We start from the raw sequence: 17260 nt of genomic DNA, 5'->3' as shown, positions 1-17260 counted from the left end.
TAGAAGACTCCAATGTTAAACTTAGTGCTGAAGGTAAAGTAATCTTACCATAGGTTTTCCTGTTAGATTCTGTCTGTAGAAGACTCCAAAGTTAAACTTAGTGCTGAAGGTAAAGTAATCTTACCATAGGTTTTCCTGTTAGATTCTGTCTGTAGAAGACTCCAATGTTAAACTTAGTACTGAAGGTAAAGTAATCTTACCATAGGTTTTCCTGTTAGATTCTGTCTGTAGAAGACTCCAATGTTAAACTTAGTACTGAAGGTAAAGTAATCTTACCATAGGTTTTCCTGTTAGATTCTGTCTGTAGAAGACTCCAATGTTAAACTTAGTGCTGAAGGTAAAGTAATCTTACCATAGGTTTTCCTGTTAGATTCTGTCTGTAGAAGACTCCAATGTTAAACTTAGTACTGAAGGTAAAGTAATCTTACCATAGGTTTTCCTGTTAGATTCTGTCTGTAGAAGACTCCAATGTTAAACTTAGTACTGAAGGTAAAGTAATCTTACCATAGGTTTTCCTGTTAGATTCTGTCTGTAGAAGACTCCAATGTTAAACTTAGTGCTGAAGGTAAAGTAATCTTACCATAGGTTTTCCTGTTAGATTCTGTCTGTAGAAGACTCCAATGTTAAACTTAGTACTGAAGGTAAAGTAATCTTACCATAGGTTTTCCTGTTAGATTCTGTCTGTAGAAGACTCCAATGTTAAACTTAGTACTGAAGGTAAAGTAATCTTACCATAGGTTTTCCTGTTAGATTCTGTCTGTAGAAGACTCCAATGTTAAACTTAGTGCTGAAGGTAAAGTAATCTTACCATAGGTTTTCCTGTTAGATTCTGTCTGTAGAAGACTCCAATGTTAAACTTAGTACTGAAGGTAAAGTAATCTTACCATAGGTTTTCCTGTTAGATTCTGTCTGTAGAAGACTCCAATGTTAAACTTAGTACTGAAGGTAAAGTAATCTTACCATAGGTTTTCCTGTTAGATTCTGTCTGTAAAGACTCCTATGTTAAACTTAGTACTGAAGGTAAAGTAATCTTACCATAGGTTTTCCTGTTAGATTCTGTCTGTAGTAGACTCCAATGTTAAACTTAGTACTGAAGGTAAAGTAATCTTACCATAGGTTTTCCTGTTAGATTCTGTCTGTAGAAGACTCCAATGTTAAACTTAGTACTGAAGGTAAAGTAATCTTACCATAGGTTTTCCTGTTAGATTCTGTCTGTAGTAGACTCCAATGTTAAACTTAGTACTGAAGGTAAAGTAATCTTACCATAGGTTTTCCTGTTAGATTCTGTCTGTAGAAGACTCCAATGTTAAACTTAGTACTGAAGGTAAAGTAATCTTACCATAGGTTTTCCTGTTAGATTCTGTCTGTAGAAGACTCCAATGTTAAACTTAGTACTGAAGGTAAAGTAATCTTACCATAGGTTTTCCTGTTAGGTTCTGTCTGTAGAAGACTCCAATGTTAAACTTAGTACTGAAGGTAAAGTAATCTTACCATAGGTTTTCCTGTTAGATTCTGTCTGTAGAAGACTCCAATGTTAAACTTAGTACTGAAGGTAAAGTAATCTTACCATAGGTTTTCCTGTTAGATTCTGTCTGTAGAAGACTCCAATGTTAAACTTAGTATTGAAGGTAAAGTAATCTTACCATAGGTTTTCCTGTTAGATTCTGTCTGTAGAAGACTCCAATGTTAAACTTAGTACTGAAGGTAAAGTAATCTTACCATAGGTTTTCCTGTTAGATTCTGTCTGTAGAAGACTCCAATGTTAAACTTAGTACTGAAGGTAAAGTGGTCCTTGGTCAGGTGTGTTATGTTGTTCCTGGCAAGGTACTGAAATATTAAGGATTAAATGACGAGTTTAATCGTCAGTTTTTGGGATATGAAATCTTAATAATTCAGAATATCAGAAAAATGTCTTCTGCGAGTTTTTACAACATCCATGCAAGTGATATATTACAGAGATGCAAACTGAGAAATATCATAAATTAAAAAAATTCAAAACAATTTTAGCTTTTAAAAATCCATACATTTCCTTTCAGAACAACATTACATAAGCTATAACAAATTTAATCTGACTTTCTTTTCATAAAAATTTCAGCTTTAAAAGAGACATTCTCTTAAGGAACAAGTTCAGCTTTCCAAAAAAACATTTTCCTATTAAGACTAAGTGAAAAAAGAATGAGCACAGCCTCAGAGTATATCTCCATGGTAACGCACCCTGGTGATGTCTGGATAAGTCTTGAGCCTCTTCCCGCAGGGTGCCAGGTATATCACCTCTCCCAGGATACCCCGGGGACCCAGAGTACGCACATGGGTGTGACGTTTCCAACTGAAATAAAATATCACAACCAGTTTAGCAAGGTGCTGGAGAATTTAGCTTCACCAAGAGAGTAAGATTTTGAAGGTGTTTGGCAGTGGTGCAAGGTAAATTAAAGAAGATCTTTCAGTTACTACACTAGTGTCTTGAGAATTCATAATGTACTCTAAATCTCTTTATCTACTCCCATGCACCTGAGATTAGAGTTTATTTTAATAAAATATTACTTTATTTAATTCCCTTAATTAAATAACTTACCCTTCTTCCATGGGTATAAACAGTGCTCTCTCATCTGTTACTTTGTGTCTCTTCCGGGGGGTGGCTGAAATAGCAAACAAATTGAGCGCATAACTGGGAGTATCATTTCATTATTTCCTTTTGTTTCATTTTTGATGTCATCACAAAGGGAAGAAGGAAATTAGGTGTAATTTACAACCAGAAATGTGAGGATACAGTTTGAAAGCTTTTTTAATTATTTTTTCTTTTTCTGACCAACTAATTAATTTGGCTTATTTCTTGTCGTGTGGATTTTATTTCACTAGCAGTAATTTGAAAACAGTGTCAGTAATTCATAAGTGTTAGGCCTACCGGGAATGTACACAGCTATATTCTTGTTTCTTATGTACATCTAATATATTCAGGTTCAAGCACCTAAAACCATTCCCATCATGCTCCAAACATTCCCATCATGCTAACTCACCAGTCTCACCCTCCTCAGCTTGGCGTTTCAATCCCTTGAGAGGCAAGTCATCGCTGTCCTGAGCCGAGCTGTCTCCTCCCGACTTGTTGTCAGTGTCACTGCTGGAGGAGCTGTCACCTGACCCTGTCATATAGGACCAACAGCATAGCATAATAAGGCTTAACACACAAGACTTTGGGTGGTTTGAAAAATGAAGGAAGAGAGGGCTCTGAAACTGTGCGTCAGGGGGCCCTTTATAGGCAGAAAATCACATACAAAATATGATTTGTCCTCAATTCAAAGAAAAAATCAGTCCACATTTCCAAATCTGACGCTCTAAGCTGAAGAGAATAACTGACTGTCCCTTTTTGGGTTTTAACTTTACCAAGATGGAGTTTTTTTTTTTTTTTTTATCATTCACTAATGCTGATTTGTCAAGTAGCAGGAGAAAATAAATTCTGAGCTGTAGTATATTTTTTCTTGCAAGATTCTTCAAAATAAAAGCAGAATCCTATATACCTGAGTCAGACTCCCCTTTGGCGCTGCTTTCCTCTGAACTTTGCTGGGTTTCAGACTTTGTTTTCTTCTTGCTTATAGTCTTAAACTTGGCGACTAGCTTTTCACCATTCTCTTGTCCTGCGGGAGCATTGATAAGAGCAGAACTAAGTAGCACCTGTAGTAGAAATTAATCAATTAATTAATTAACAGGGACACCTTTAAAGACAAAATGTCTTTCACATTATCAGAGGCTCTTTCTCATGACAAAGCTCGACTGACAGCTTAAAGCAATTATGTACAAGAAAGATCACCTTCCTGGTTAAGGTATTTAAATTATCAGAATTAGCACGTAACTAGTCCTTGTGTCCTGAAATATTGAAGTCAAAAAAATCTACGTCCTTTTCATACCATAACCCCTTCTCTTCATGTTTTACACTATTTTGACTGGGAAAGGCTCTATTAAGGTGATAAAAGTAACCCGGCTATAAAGCTGTCAATCTCTCAAACTGGTGCAATACATACACTAGGGGCTTGTTTGAAATTCAGTCTACAATATAAAGTCTTCAATATAAAGTCAAATATGTCAAATATGCCTCGTAAAGAACCCCAACCTGAGCTAATTTTGACTCCTGGGGTTTAGATATTGTAGAAGCTGCAGCGGCCTTCTGCTCTTTCGTTTTCCTTTGTCTTTTTTTCTTCTGTACTTTCTGCTCAGTCTGTTGCTGCTGCTGGGATTGTTCTCGTTGTTGTTGTAAATGCTGCTGTTGTTCATCCAGCTGCTGCTGTAATCTTTGTTGCTCTTGTAATAACTTTTGTCTCTGTTGTTGTAGTTTGTCTTGGGAGCGGGCTTGCTGGCCCTGCAATTTCAAAAAAGGAAAATTTAATTATTTAATACAAATAATAAGAAACAAAATATTTAAAAGATAAATTATCTTTGCTTAGTTACAAAATTCAAAACATGTATAATAAAATAATTCAAAAGCAATAATATAAAATTACTAAGAATTGCATGACTTCCTCAATCTTTAAATGAAATGTGGTAAAGGCATTTTCCCATGGCTTTTGAAACAAGAACAATTATTTATTTTTCAATAAATTTAATTTTTCATTTCTCTTGCACCATACCGGACTTTTCATGGCTATTTCCTTCTCCTTCATAGCCTGTGCCTTCCTCTGTAGGCGTAGCTGTAACTGCTGCTGCTTCAGCTCAGCCTCTAACTTGGCCTTGAGTAGTTCTTGCTTCCTTTTTTGCTCCTGTTTCAAGGAGGGAAAAAATTTCACTAATTCCATAATGTACAACACACAAAGTAACGAGAATTTAAATGCAATATCTTACCAGTCTTACATTATATGGCATTACAAAGAGATATCAAATCATTCAAAAATTATATTTTAATTTTCTTAAATTCATTCCATTGCTCAACTTTTTGAATATTTCTATTTACTCCCAACTTGCATAGCAAAATAACAAATGTGAGTAAACCTTACCACTGCATCATCGTCCTCCACTGGTGCCCCCTTCTGGCTTTTGGTGGATTTCCCCCTGCCTCTTCCCTTAGGTGCTCCAACCCTGGGATCATCTGAGGATGATTTTCTGCCCCTTCCCCTTGGTTTGTCTGTTGTTGGCCCACCAATCACCTTCCCCATACTTAAGCCAGGGCTTATTGGACTCCGTGGAGAGGCGAGTGTTGAACTGGTCTTTGTCCCAGCAATGGCTGATGTTGCCGTAGGTGAAGTTGGACCTGTAGATATCACTAAGGGTGTGTCACTAGGCAGAGCAGGTTGTTTGAGTCCCATGAGGCCAGGGAAAAGACGTCCCATCTTTTCCGCAGTCATCCCGCCTTGTAGCTGCTTTGGTTTTGAGGTTGAGGTTGGCGTGGCACTGGTTGCCATGGATGCGGTGGCATCAGTTGTAGTCGTTGTCATGGTGATGGACGATTTCTCACTGCTGGCTGCTAGCTTAGCAAAGGAGAGCTCTTCTTTTTCCGCGGCCGTGGCAGCAAAGGTAGCTTGTTCTGTGTTGGTGCTGCCACCACTGCTGCTCGACAATCTTCTGCCCCACATCCCTAACCCCGGGGGGCTTAACCCTGGGGATGTAGGGGACTTGTCCCCCACCAGAAATGGACTTGGGTTAGAGAACAGTGGAGAAGTGGGGAACTTCCCACCTCCCAGGAGGTTAGTAGTAATGGTGTGTCTGGCACCGGGAGAGTCCGCGGTGGCGGTGGCAGAAGTGGTGGTGATGGGAGAGGTGCTGGACTGTTTCCTCCTGCCACAGGAGGGTTTGGTGTGCGGAGTGGACGGGGATTTAGCGATGTTCCCCAGGGCCAACGCCTGCTTTCTCATCTTCTGCTGCAACTTCTCGGCGATCAGTTTTTTGTGAGAGGTGTCTTCCTCGGAGTCGTGTCTCTTCTGAAAGTTAAACCGGGAAGTGATTATAAATAACATCTGCCCATACCAAGTCAGCGTGTTATGACAAGGGGATACCATATAAACTATACAATGGTTTGTTGTTACATTCACAACATCACCCAATTTATAACCAATATCATTCACGTTTACCCATTTTTCAACTGTGTTACTTCTACAAAAAATAAGATTGTACTGTCATTCATCCATCGTGATTGTCAAAAATGTATATATATATGAGCTCATTGTTGAACTACCAACAAATTTCGACTTAATATTTTTGACAAAATCATTTGATGTTAAACAACTGAATATTTATTTCATATCTACAGCCAAATAAATAAGCATTTTTGTGTGACTAAAAGTAAAACATCTAAACATGTCAAGTCTGACCACTTTTCACTTAATTTGAAATGAAAATGGGACTGAAAACATGACAAAATACAAGTATCAAAAACATGCATGCAGCTCTATATACTGAATAGGTGTCAGGGAGCAAAAATACAACACCTAAAAATCCAGATTTCTGAATAAATACTGGGGACCTTTCATCTGTATTTTAGCAGCTGAAAACCTACTTTGGAAGGAGACTTCAGGTTATCTGTGCTGGAGCTAAGACGTCTCTTGTTGTCCGATTTGGACAGATTTAGAGCAACCTCCTCATAAGCAGAAGGCAGATTCTGTAAAAAATAAAATCAAATTTGTGAGAAAAAGCAGAATCTTTCAGCAATGAGGTAAAAAAAATTAATCAACTGACCCTGACAAAAAGAACAATAAAATCACCATATAATATATCACCATGTTGAACACTTATGATTTGATTAAAAATATCATCCTTACCATTTTCTTGGTGACTTCCTCGGCGTTGAGTTTAGGTGGGGTAAGAGCAGGCTTAGGTTTGGGTATCGTCATGATAACAGGTGTTTGTGAGGTCATTGGCAGACCGCTGGTGGACTTCTTACGCCCTTTCCCAAAACTGGAGGTGCTGATTGCGCTGCTGGTACTGGAGGAAGAGGTCGTCAGTACGGAGGTGGTGGGGGTTTGTGTTGTTGCTGTGGTTACCATTGACTTGGATGCTGATGACGATGAAGACGATGATGACGACGATGATGACAATGACGACTTGGCAGGTGACATGACAGGAGATGAGGTGGATGACGGCGAAATCATCACTGATGTTGTCGATGATGTGGTGGTTACGTAGGGTTGAAACAGCGGAGCAGAAAAGATGCCATTCATTGCTGAAAGAAGATAGCAAACAATATGCATCAGGAAGCAACCAAAATGGTAAGTTCAACACTTTTCTTCTTGTCAGATCTATCAAGATATTACATACTTGTATAAAATGTTAAAAGCATGCTAAATATAGTTAAAATGCTAATCATCGCACGTCAGCACACATTTTTTTGTCAGTGTATTAGTTGTGCAAAAAGCAATAAGCCAGTTTAGCTTTCTGTCCAATAGTCAACTGCAAACTACTGATGTGAATATGGGAATAATAATTATGTGACAAAGAATCTGGACTAAGTAAGTCAACCTGGACTAACTATCAGCAGCAACTTTGCCGTTTGATGAGGGTAACCTGGGCAACACTGCAGAAGAAGTGCTCAAACAAAGCCTTCGTTGAAGCCAGAGCTTAAATTAAAATGGTAAAAGCAAAGCCCAGTCTGAATTTACGTAGGCCAATCATTAAAATTTGTTTTGCTAAGATTGAAGAATAAATTCCATTTACTGATTAAATATATTTCTTCCTGGAACAAATGTTTAACTGGTCCTTTATCTTCTTTTTTGACAATTTCAAAGGTAGGCTAACTATTAATGTTTGCTGACTTTTCAAGATTGCTTAATTCTTTTTGTATTTTATTTCCATTTTCAGTTATCAATTTACTTATTAATTCATTTATTTATTAAAATTTTTCATCAGTGTTGGGAAGAAGTCAAGATACAAAATGTTTCAGATTAGCAAAAGGATCAGCTACTGGCCATTCTTTGTGCTTTTAAATAACTTCGAAAAGAAACTTTATACTTAAAAATCCCTTACTGTGCCACTTAAATGACCCACTGACTTTGTTGATGATATCCTGACAAAGGACAGAAATAAAAATTTGCATCAACCTATAAGGATATTTGTTATACCCATCTGATAACTAACTGACCAATCAGATGACTTGACACATACTTGACTCGGCTGTACTGCTGGTTGAAAGAGTTCCAAAGTGGGGCGACAGAGGGCTGCTGAGAGCCCCGCTGTAATATTCCAGTTCTGCGGTCGTGGCTAGCCTCCGAGCATGCTCAGATGCCGCACGCCACCAATCAGCGCCACCTAGTGGTTAGAAGTGAAAGTTAGCAAGCAACACGTCAAACCTAGTCTCACTGTAGCATATCAAGCTTACACCACATTATTTAAAAATCCAATTTGGGATTACAGACTTAAAATCAAAAGGATTTCTAGATCGAGTTTTTGCACCAAGTCTGCCTTGTTTTTGCCAAAACATGCCAAAGATCATTTTGAGCACATGGACCACAAATGAAAAATATACTGCAGTGAGGCTAGTAAACTATCAGTAAATAGCTAGTTATTAAGAGTGACTCTAGAACTAACTCACACACACTGGATGTTGGTTATCGAGTGAAACATCAACACGCATTACTTTGAAAACATAAGTTTGGAGTTTCATCCTGTAAGCAAAGGACAGATATGCAAGAGTGAGCACTGCGGAGCAGCGCAAAAGAGGCAAGGAGCCATTGCACACATTCAAACATTTTCCAAAATTTGGCAATTCTACAAGTTATTCGATCAAAATACATCAGTTGTATATAAGAAAGAAATATCAACTTGGTCAAACATTTCCTTTTTCCCTTTTAAAAGGACTGCCTATCAATCAGATACAATTGGACGCTGCTTAAAACTCAAAGTCTCTCCTTTTTTGTACAGTAAAAAACTGCCTTTTAAATCCTATCTCAACCTCATTCTTTTCCTAAAAAAGATTGTTGACATTGTATGTCCAAAACTTTACTTTTGTCATTTTTTGTCAAATCAAGGAAGTCATCAAGATCTAAGTATCATAGCCTAATTAACAAACCTATATGTAAGTGCATTAAATATCAATAAAGATCTAAAAGACAGATATCCTAACCTTGAAGCAGAAGCTTGAATAAATAATATGATACTGGTAACACAGTATGAGAAGAATATTGTGCAATAAACAATATTCATAGTCAAATACATTTTAGAGTGGTTTCAATAGTGAAGGATCTGATGGCAAAATGAAGACAAATATCCAGATGCGTATTGCAAAGCAGCGTACTCATAGGTTACTTCAATATATTTTTTACTGCAAACTTTTAATGATTGTTGCAGTTGTATTATGGATGATGTTCCTGACAGAACAAAAGAAAGCCTTACCACCTATTGATTTTAAAAAGCCAGAGGACAGTTTCACTGAAGAGCCCACACAACCACCTATTGATTTTAAAAAGCCAGAGGACAGTTTCACTGAAGAGCCCACACAACTGCCTATTAATTTTAAAGAACCAGAGGACAGTTTCACTGAAGACCCCACACAACTGCCTATGAATTCTAAAGAACCAGAGGACAAAGTCACTGAAGAGCCCACACAACTGCCTATGAATTCTAAAGAACCAGAGGACAGATTCACTGAACAGCCCACACAACTGCCTATGAATTCTAAAGAACCAGAGGACAGATTAATTGAAGAGCCCACACAACTGCCTATGAGTTCTAAAGAACCAGAGGACAGATTAATTGAAGAGCACATACATTTTGGTCCAACAGAAATGTTGCAACTTTACCATTACTGGACCATAACAAACTCCACAAAAGAACCAGATATAACAACTTCTCCTTTGGATTATTCCAAGTACAAGTCTGATGCCAAGCAGTACCATCATCAAGTGCAGTTAATCCAAAAACTACCCAATCCAGATTCTGTCATCTTGAACATCACTGAATTTGTTCACAATGGCCAAGAAACACTGTCCACTGGGGGAAGTGGATTCAGAATCACAATAATGGGTGGAGAGAGGATGTGGTGTCCTGTCCAAGACTACTTCAATGGCACCTACGCTGCTCATTGCCCAAGAATACATACATGTGTCAACATCACTGTCTTCTTGGAGTTTGTCAACTTTGAGGGGTATAGGCACCATGACAAATATAATATACCATGGCCAGGAAGATTAAAGAAAAAAATAAGTATGTATAACAATGTATGCCCAAGATCCAAGGAGAGACTGAACATTAAAGCTGACACATATAGTGGGGATATAACAGAGTACCTCCAGGGACGCTGGTGGAAAGTTAATGGTACCTGGCAATGGGGGTCCCAAACAGGCCTTTTACTGCCTTTTTTGACTCCAACTCAACTGCTACGTTGTCAAAAAAATAAATCCAGCATTTCTTTCATTGGGGACACCCACATAAGAGCGATAAGTTATTATTTAATGTATTTACTCAAGATGAAAAATCCCCATCTCTTCTATGGCACTACAGATACACTATTTTTCTACAATGAAAACATTGCAGCAATGTGGGGGAATAATCCACTTGTTGCTGCTGCAAATCTCCAAAAGCACTTGAAGTCAAGATCTACATGGTCCACATCTGATGTCATAGTTCTAGGTTTCGGTCAATGGGACCTGACTGAAAGAAATGCAAGACAGCTAATTTTAAATCAAAGCAGAATTATCTTTGATGTCATTAGAGCCATAAGAAGTAATCCCAAGCAGGCTAAACTTCGCTTGATCTATCTTAACATACAGGCAGGTGGAAGTTGGAGAAAAGATAGCAATTATTTCATGAAATCAGCAACCAATGAAATACTGGGAACAGAAATGAAGAAACTTGGTGTGGAAGTTTTTGATGCATTCCACATTGTATATCCTATGACTGATACAACATGTGATCCTGTTAACTACTTGTGTCCAAAAAAGAAAATGTCTGGTCCTGTAACATTTGTCGGTGATACCGGTAAAGCCGTTGCCCAGTTACTTTACAGAAAAATTTGTATGACTTAACTCCTACCAAAAAATAATTTATATCAGCTGTTTATTATCCGAACTGGCAGTATTCCATTAATACATCCCAAATATTGTTTGAAGGCAAGTTAAACAGACAAGTGCCTGAAAAGAATTTCTGTTGATCAGTGCCCGAAATGACTTATTTAGCATAACACTTTCAGTTATTTCACACATCTTCAGGGCACAGAAAGAATAAAAAGTATTTACTTATAGTCTTATCAGCAAAGAAAAATGGCTGACTGAACTTAATATATGTCAATTTTTCCCCACCTTTCACCAACTCGAGTGAACTTTGATAATGAAATCATCCAATGGATTTACAAATTATTAAGAATCCAAATAAAGGTAGATGAGAAACCTGGGTAAGTCAGGTTCTCTTCTATTCTGATAGTGCAACGATTCCATATGTTCAGTTGGGAGAAAGTACCAGTCTGTCAGCAACATTATTTGGGGTCATAAAAATTATATCTCTATAAAACATTTAATTGAGAATAAAACTATACAGTAGCCTGCTTTTCAGTTTTGTTATAAACACTCAATCAGAATGTTTTAAGAATTTATTACAATAAAAATTCAGTATCTATAAAATTCACAATTTTTTCCACATTCCCGACAGAACCTGAGAAAGCCTTACAACATATTAATTTTAAAAAACCAGAGGACAGATTCATTGAAGAGCCCATAAGTTTTGGTCCAACAGAAATGTTGCAACTCTACCATTACTGGACCATAACCAACTCCACAAAAGAACCAGATATAACAACTTCTTTCCAAGTACAAGTCTGATGCCAAGCAGTGCCACCATTTTCTTTCTCTCTAATTTATTACTGTGCATGCGTCCAGGTGTCAGAATCATGATGGTTGCACTCATATCTGTCGTGTGTATATGGACCTCATCTTCTTCCTCTTGCTGTTGCACAAATTCGACAAACACATTTTTCAAAGCAACCGCAGCCGCCATTTCCTTTCTCTCTAATTTATTACTGCACATGCGTCCAGGTGTCAGAATCTTCTCTAAGCGCAGCTGAGAATTAATAACAGCTTTGGAAATGACTCGCTCATGCTGCGAGTAAATTACGCCACTGGATATTCAGGGCACGGACTGTCATCACTAGATACTGCCAATGGATTTTTGGATTTTGGATTTTTCATGTGAACAATGGCTAAGCTGCAGTGAGACTAATAAAATATCAATAAATAGCTTGGTATCAAGTGTGACTCTAGAACTAATAACTCACATACACTGGATGTTGGTTATCTAGTGAAACACCAACACGCATTACTTTTCAAAAATATTAAGTTTGGAGTTTCATACTGTAAACAAAGGACAGATATCAGGGATAATCCTGGGCCGCGCAATTGCGCCAAATGCGCGGACCCTTTCTCAAAGGCGCAAGTAAAATTTTAACCTGCGCCATACTGGTGCATACAAATAGAAGACACTTATTTCATAATAAAGATTACGTACATCTGATGTCACTCGAAGTGCTGTGAGGGCTGACATGTGACCTGTTTCACAAAAATATATCGAAACTGAAACAACTACGGGTCAATGAAAAACAGACCGCTCGAATTGGTTATGCCGGCAGTGCACAGACCTCTGAGAACACCTAACAACATGTGCTGGGTAAACAAATATGGCTTCTGTCAAACTACATGATGACTAATCAATAAGTGAAAAGGATAAATATTCATTTGCTTTTCTATTGGGCGCTCTTGACTAAATTTTAACGGATATTTTTTGTAATATTGCACCTTTAGTGGCGCTGCATGTCAAAATGAGGGAAGCATCGTTTTCAATGCAGAAAATCCGCAATGGCACAGTCAGGATGCAAAACTGTCCATTATATTCATCTAAACGAACTAGCTTGGATATTGAAAAAAAATGCACTTTTTTTTTGGGGGGGGGGGGGGGGGGGGGGGGGGAAGGCTGTGCAAATGGAAATCATCTGGGGACAGGTAAAACTTGTTAGCAGTAGGCCTGACCAGACAGGTGCCCTGAAAAATAAGCCCTGCATCAGTGTAATAATCACAAATCCCTCATGTGTAAATTCATTAATAGGTGTGCTAACTTATTTTTGTAAAGTTATATAGTTGCTTGCTAGATTTTATGTAAATATAGATATATTCAAGACCAGTTTCTCTCAGCTTAGATCACTGCTTAATTATTTTCAGGTTAAAAAAACAATGCAAATATTTTGAGTAAAAATTCTTTGAAGAGCAATGGCTTTTTTTACAATAAAAATAGGAATTGTGAACCTTTTCCATGCAGTGCATTTATTGCACTTAGTACAATTATTAATTCTGAAAGATTTTTTTCATTCAGTACAATTTTTCAGACAGTTAATTTTGGAAGATTTTTCCACACTACAACTATTTAGGACTTTAGAGAAGCAGCATCAAGCCTTTTTCATTGTTTTTAATCATATAAAAATACTGAAATATAATGAATTTTCTCTAAATAATTCACGGCACACATTTTTTAAAAAATATCCCACTTTTATTTTACCAAGTGGGCCAAAATGGCCCAACCTGATTTTGACCAAGGACAATCCCTGAGATATGCAAGACTGAGCACTGCGGAGCAGTGCAAAAGAGGCAAGAAGCCATTGCACACATTCAAACATTTTCCAAAATTTGGCAATTCTACAAGTTACTCGATCAATATATCGGTTGTATGTATAAAGAAATATCGACTTAGTCAAACATTTCTTTTTTCCCTTCTAAAAGGACTGCCTTATACAATTGGACACTCTCGTTTTTTGTACAGTAAAAGACTGACTTCTAAATGCTATCTAAACCTCATTTTATCCCAAAAATGTTTGTTGACATTGTATGTCCAAAGCTTTGATTTTCTCAAGTTTTGTAGAACAAAGAAGTCATCAAGATCAAAGTATCATTGCTTAATTAACAAACCTATATATATATTTAAGTGCATTAAATATCAATATCAAGATCTAAAAGACTAATATCCTAACCTTGAAGCAGAAGCTTGAATAAATAATATGATACTGGTGACACAGTATGAGAAGAGTATTGTGCAAAAAACCATCTTGAATTTTTGAGTGGCTTTATTAGTGCAAGGCTTGATGGTAAGATGAAGAGGAATATACAGATGCGTGTTGCAGAGCATTGTAGTCATAGGTTACTTCAATATATTTTTTACTTCAAAGTTCTCCTGATTGTTTCTGTTGTATTTCGGATGATGTTCCAGGCAGAACAAAAGAATGTCTTTCTACCTATTAATTTTAAGAAACCAGAGGACAGTTTCACTGAAGAGCCCATACGACTGCCTATTAATTCAAAAAAACTAGAGGACAGATTCACTGAAAAGCCCATTCGGCTGCCTATTAATTTTAAAAAAATGGAAGACAGATTCATTGAAGAGCCCACACGTTTTGGTCCAACAGAAATGTTGCAACTTTACCATTACTGGACCATAGCAAACTTCACAAAAGAACCAGATATAACAACTTCTCCTTTGAATTATTCAATGTACAACTCGGATGCCAAGCAGTACCATCATGAAGTACAGTTAATCCGAAAACTACCCAATCCAGATTCTGTCATCTTGAACATCACTGAATTTGTTCAGAAAGGCCAAAGTACACTGTCCACTGGGGGAAGTGGATTCAGAATCACAATAATGGGTGGAGAGAGGATGTGGTGTCCTGTCCAAGACTACTTTAATGGCACCTACACTGCTCACTGTCCAAGGATACATACATGTGTCAACATCACTGTCTTCTTGGAGTTTGTCAAGTTTGAGGGCTACAGGCACCATAACAACTATAAAATTGCATGGCCAGGTAGACTAGAAAAAATCCTAAATATATATAGCAATGTCTGTCCAAGATCCAAGAAGAGACTGAACATTAAGGCTGACACATTTAGTGGGAATATAACAGAGTACCTGCATGGACGCTGGTGGAAAGTTAATGGTACCTGGCGATGGGGGTCCAAAACAGGTCTTTTGTTGCCTTTTTTGACTCCAACTGAACTGGTAAGCTGTCAAAAAAAGAAAACTAGCATCTCTTTCATTGGGGACTCCCACATAAGAGCAATAAGTTATTATTTAATGTATTTACTCAAGATGAAAAATCCACATCTCTTCGATGGCACTACAGATACACTATTTTTCTACAATGAAAACATTGCAGCAATGTGGGGGAATTTTCCACATGTTGCTGCTGCAAATCTCCAGAAGCACCTGAAGTCACGATCTACATGGTCTTCATCCGATGTCATAGTTCTAGGTTTCGGTCAATGGGACGTGACTCGTAGAAATGCAAGACACCTCATTCTAAAACACAGCAAAATTATCTTTGATGCCATCAGAGGTATAAGGGGAAATCCCAAGCATGCAAAACTTCGCTTGATCTACCTTAACATACAGGCAGGTGGAGCATGGAGAAAAGATAGTAATTATTTCATGAAATCGGCAACCAATGAAATACTGGGAACAGAAATGAAGAAACTTGGTGTGGAGGTTTTTGATGCATTCCACATTGTATATCCTATGACTGATACAATATGCGATAATGTTCACTACTTGTGTCCAAAAAGAAAGAAAAGGCATGGCCCTGTAACATTTGTCGGTGATACAGGTAAAGTCATTGCCCAGCTACTTTACAGAAAAATCTGTATGACTTAAGTCCTACCAAAAAAACAATTTATACACACATATCATATACCAGCTGTTTATTATTTACAATGGCAATATCCTATTATTACATCCCAAATATTGTTTGCAGGCAAATTTTACATGCAAGTGCCTGAAAAGAATGTGTCAATCAGTGCCTGAAAAGACTTATTTAGCATAATACTTTCACTTTATTGACATATTTTCAGGACACAATGAGAACAATAAGTATTCGCTAAACGTCTTTAAAACAAAGAAAGTAGCTGACTGAACTTAAGTGTTCATTTTCCGCAACTTTTACCAATCCGAGTGAATTCTGGTTATGAAATCATCCATTGGTTTTTCAAATTATTAAGAACCAAAGACAGGTAGTAAGATTAGAAAACTGGGTAAGTCAGGTTTCCTATTCCTATACTTATACTGCAATGACTCAATATTTTCAGTTGAGAAAAAGTAGCAATCCCTCAGCAACTTTATTTGGAGTCATAAAAATTATATCTCTATATATGGTGATTTTCTTCTCGAGAATAAAACTAAAGGGTAGCCTCATTTTCAGTTTTGTTATTAACACTCAATCAGAATGTTTTAAGAATTTATTACAATAAAAATTCAGTATATGTAAAATCCATAATTTTTCCCATTGGAAAGATCAAGTATTATCCATATATATATATCCATTAATAATAAATAATATGATGCTGGCAACACAGGAGGAAATATGAATATTCATGAAAAAAGACTGTGATCAAATTAATTTAATGGGTGGCTTCAAATGCTGTTTTCTTTTATCAAGACTTGATGGTAAAATGAAGATGAATGTACAGATGCGGATTGCAGAACAGGGTACTCATAGGTTACTTCAATATGTTTTTCACTGCAAAGTTCTCCTGATTGTTGCTGTTGTATTTTTGATGATGTTCCTGGCAGAACAAAAGAACGCCTCTCTACCTACTGATGTAAATAAGCCACAGGACAGATTCATAGAAGAGCCCACACGTTTTGGTCCAACAGAAATGTTGCATCTTTACCATTACTGGACCATAGCAAACTTCACAAAAGAACCAGATATAACAACTTCTCCTTTGGATTATTCCAAGTACAAGTCTGATGCCAAACAGTACCATCATCAAGTGCAGTTAATCCGAAAACTACCCAATCCAGATTCTGTCATCTTGAAGATCAATGAATTTGTTCAGAAAGGCCAAAGTACACTGTCCACTGGGGGAAGTGGATTCAGAATCACAATAATGGGTGGAGAGAGGATATGGTGTCCTGTCCAAGACTACTTCAACGGCACCTACACTGCTCACTGTCCAAGGATACATACATGTGTCAACATCACTGTCTTCTTGGAGTTTGTCAACTTTGAGGGCTACAGGCACCATAAATATAAAATTGCATGGCCAGGAAGACTAGAAAAAACACTAAATATATATAACAATGTATGTCCAAGATCCAAGGAAAGACTGAACATTAAAGCTGACACATTTAGTGGGAATATAACAGAGTACCTCCAGGGACGCTGGTGGAAAGTTAATGGTACATGGCGATGGGGGTCCAAAACAGGTCTTTTGCTGCCTTTTTTGACTACAACTGAACTGCTACATTGTCAAAAAAATAAATCTAGCATGTCTTTCATTGGGGACTCCCACATAAGAGTGATAAGTTTTTATTTAATATA

General features: G+C 37.4%; 1 protein-coding gene across 11 annotated transcripts in view; it reads right to left on the bottom strand.

The window, feature by feature from the left end:
• Positions 1 to 17260, bottom strand: part of LOC106158642 (bromodomain adjacent to zinc finger domain protein 2B) — a 59731-nt gene that overhangs the window by 25792 nt on the left and 16679 nt on the right. For 10 of the 11 annotated variants that reach the window (XM_087016715.1, XM_087016717.1, XM_087016718.1 and 7 more), the window contains 11 exons: positions 8077 to 8220; positions 6738 to 7138; positions 6476 to 6577; positions 4980 to 5900; positions 4617 to 4745; positions 4103 to 4348; positions 3513 to 3666; positions 3015 to 3137; positions 2573 to 2636; positions 2215 to 2326; positions 1720 to 1827 (listed from right to left, as the gene is read on the bottom strand). In XM_087016715.1, coding sequence (XP_086872841.1) covers positions 1720 to 1827; positions 2215 to 2326; positions 2573 to 2636; positions 3015 to 3137; positions 3513 to 3666; positions 4103 to 4348; positions 4617 to 4745; positions 4980 to 5900; positions 6476 to 6577; positions 6738 to 7138; positions 8077 to 8220 — 2504 coding nt within the window. The remainder of the gene's footprint in view (positions 1 to 1719; positions 1828 to 2214; positions 2327 to 2572; positions 2637 to 3014; positions 3138 to 3512; positions 3667 to 4102; positions 4349 to 4616; positions 4746 to 4979; positions 5901 to 6475; positions 6578 to 6737; positions 7139 to 8076; positions 8221 to 17260) is intronic. The other variant, XM_087016724.1, reaches the window with a different exon arrangement.

The sequence above is a fragment of the Lingula anatina genome, chromosome 7, assembly GCF_051362555.1.
Source record: "Lingula anatina isolate TDL-2025a chromosome 7, LinAna3.0, whole genome shotgun sequence".
Taxonomy (NCBI): Eukaryota; Metazoa; Brachiopoda; class Lingulata; order Lingulida; family Lingulidae; genus Lingula; species Lingula anatina.
This window is presented reverse-complemented; position numbering and strand designations above follow the sequence as displayed.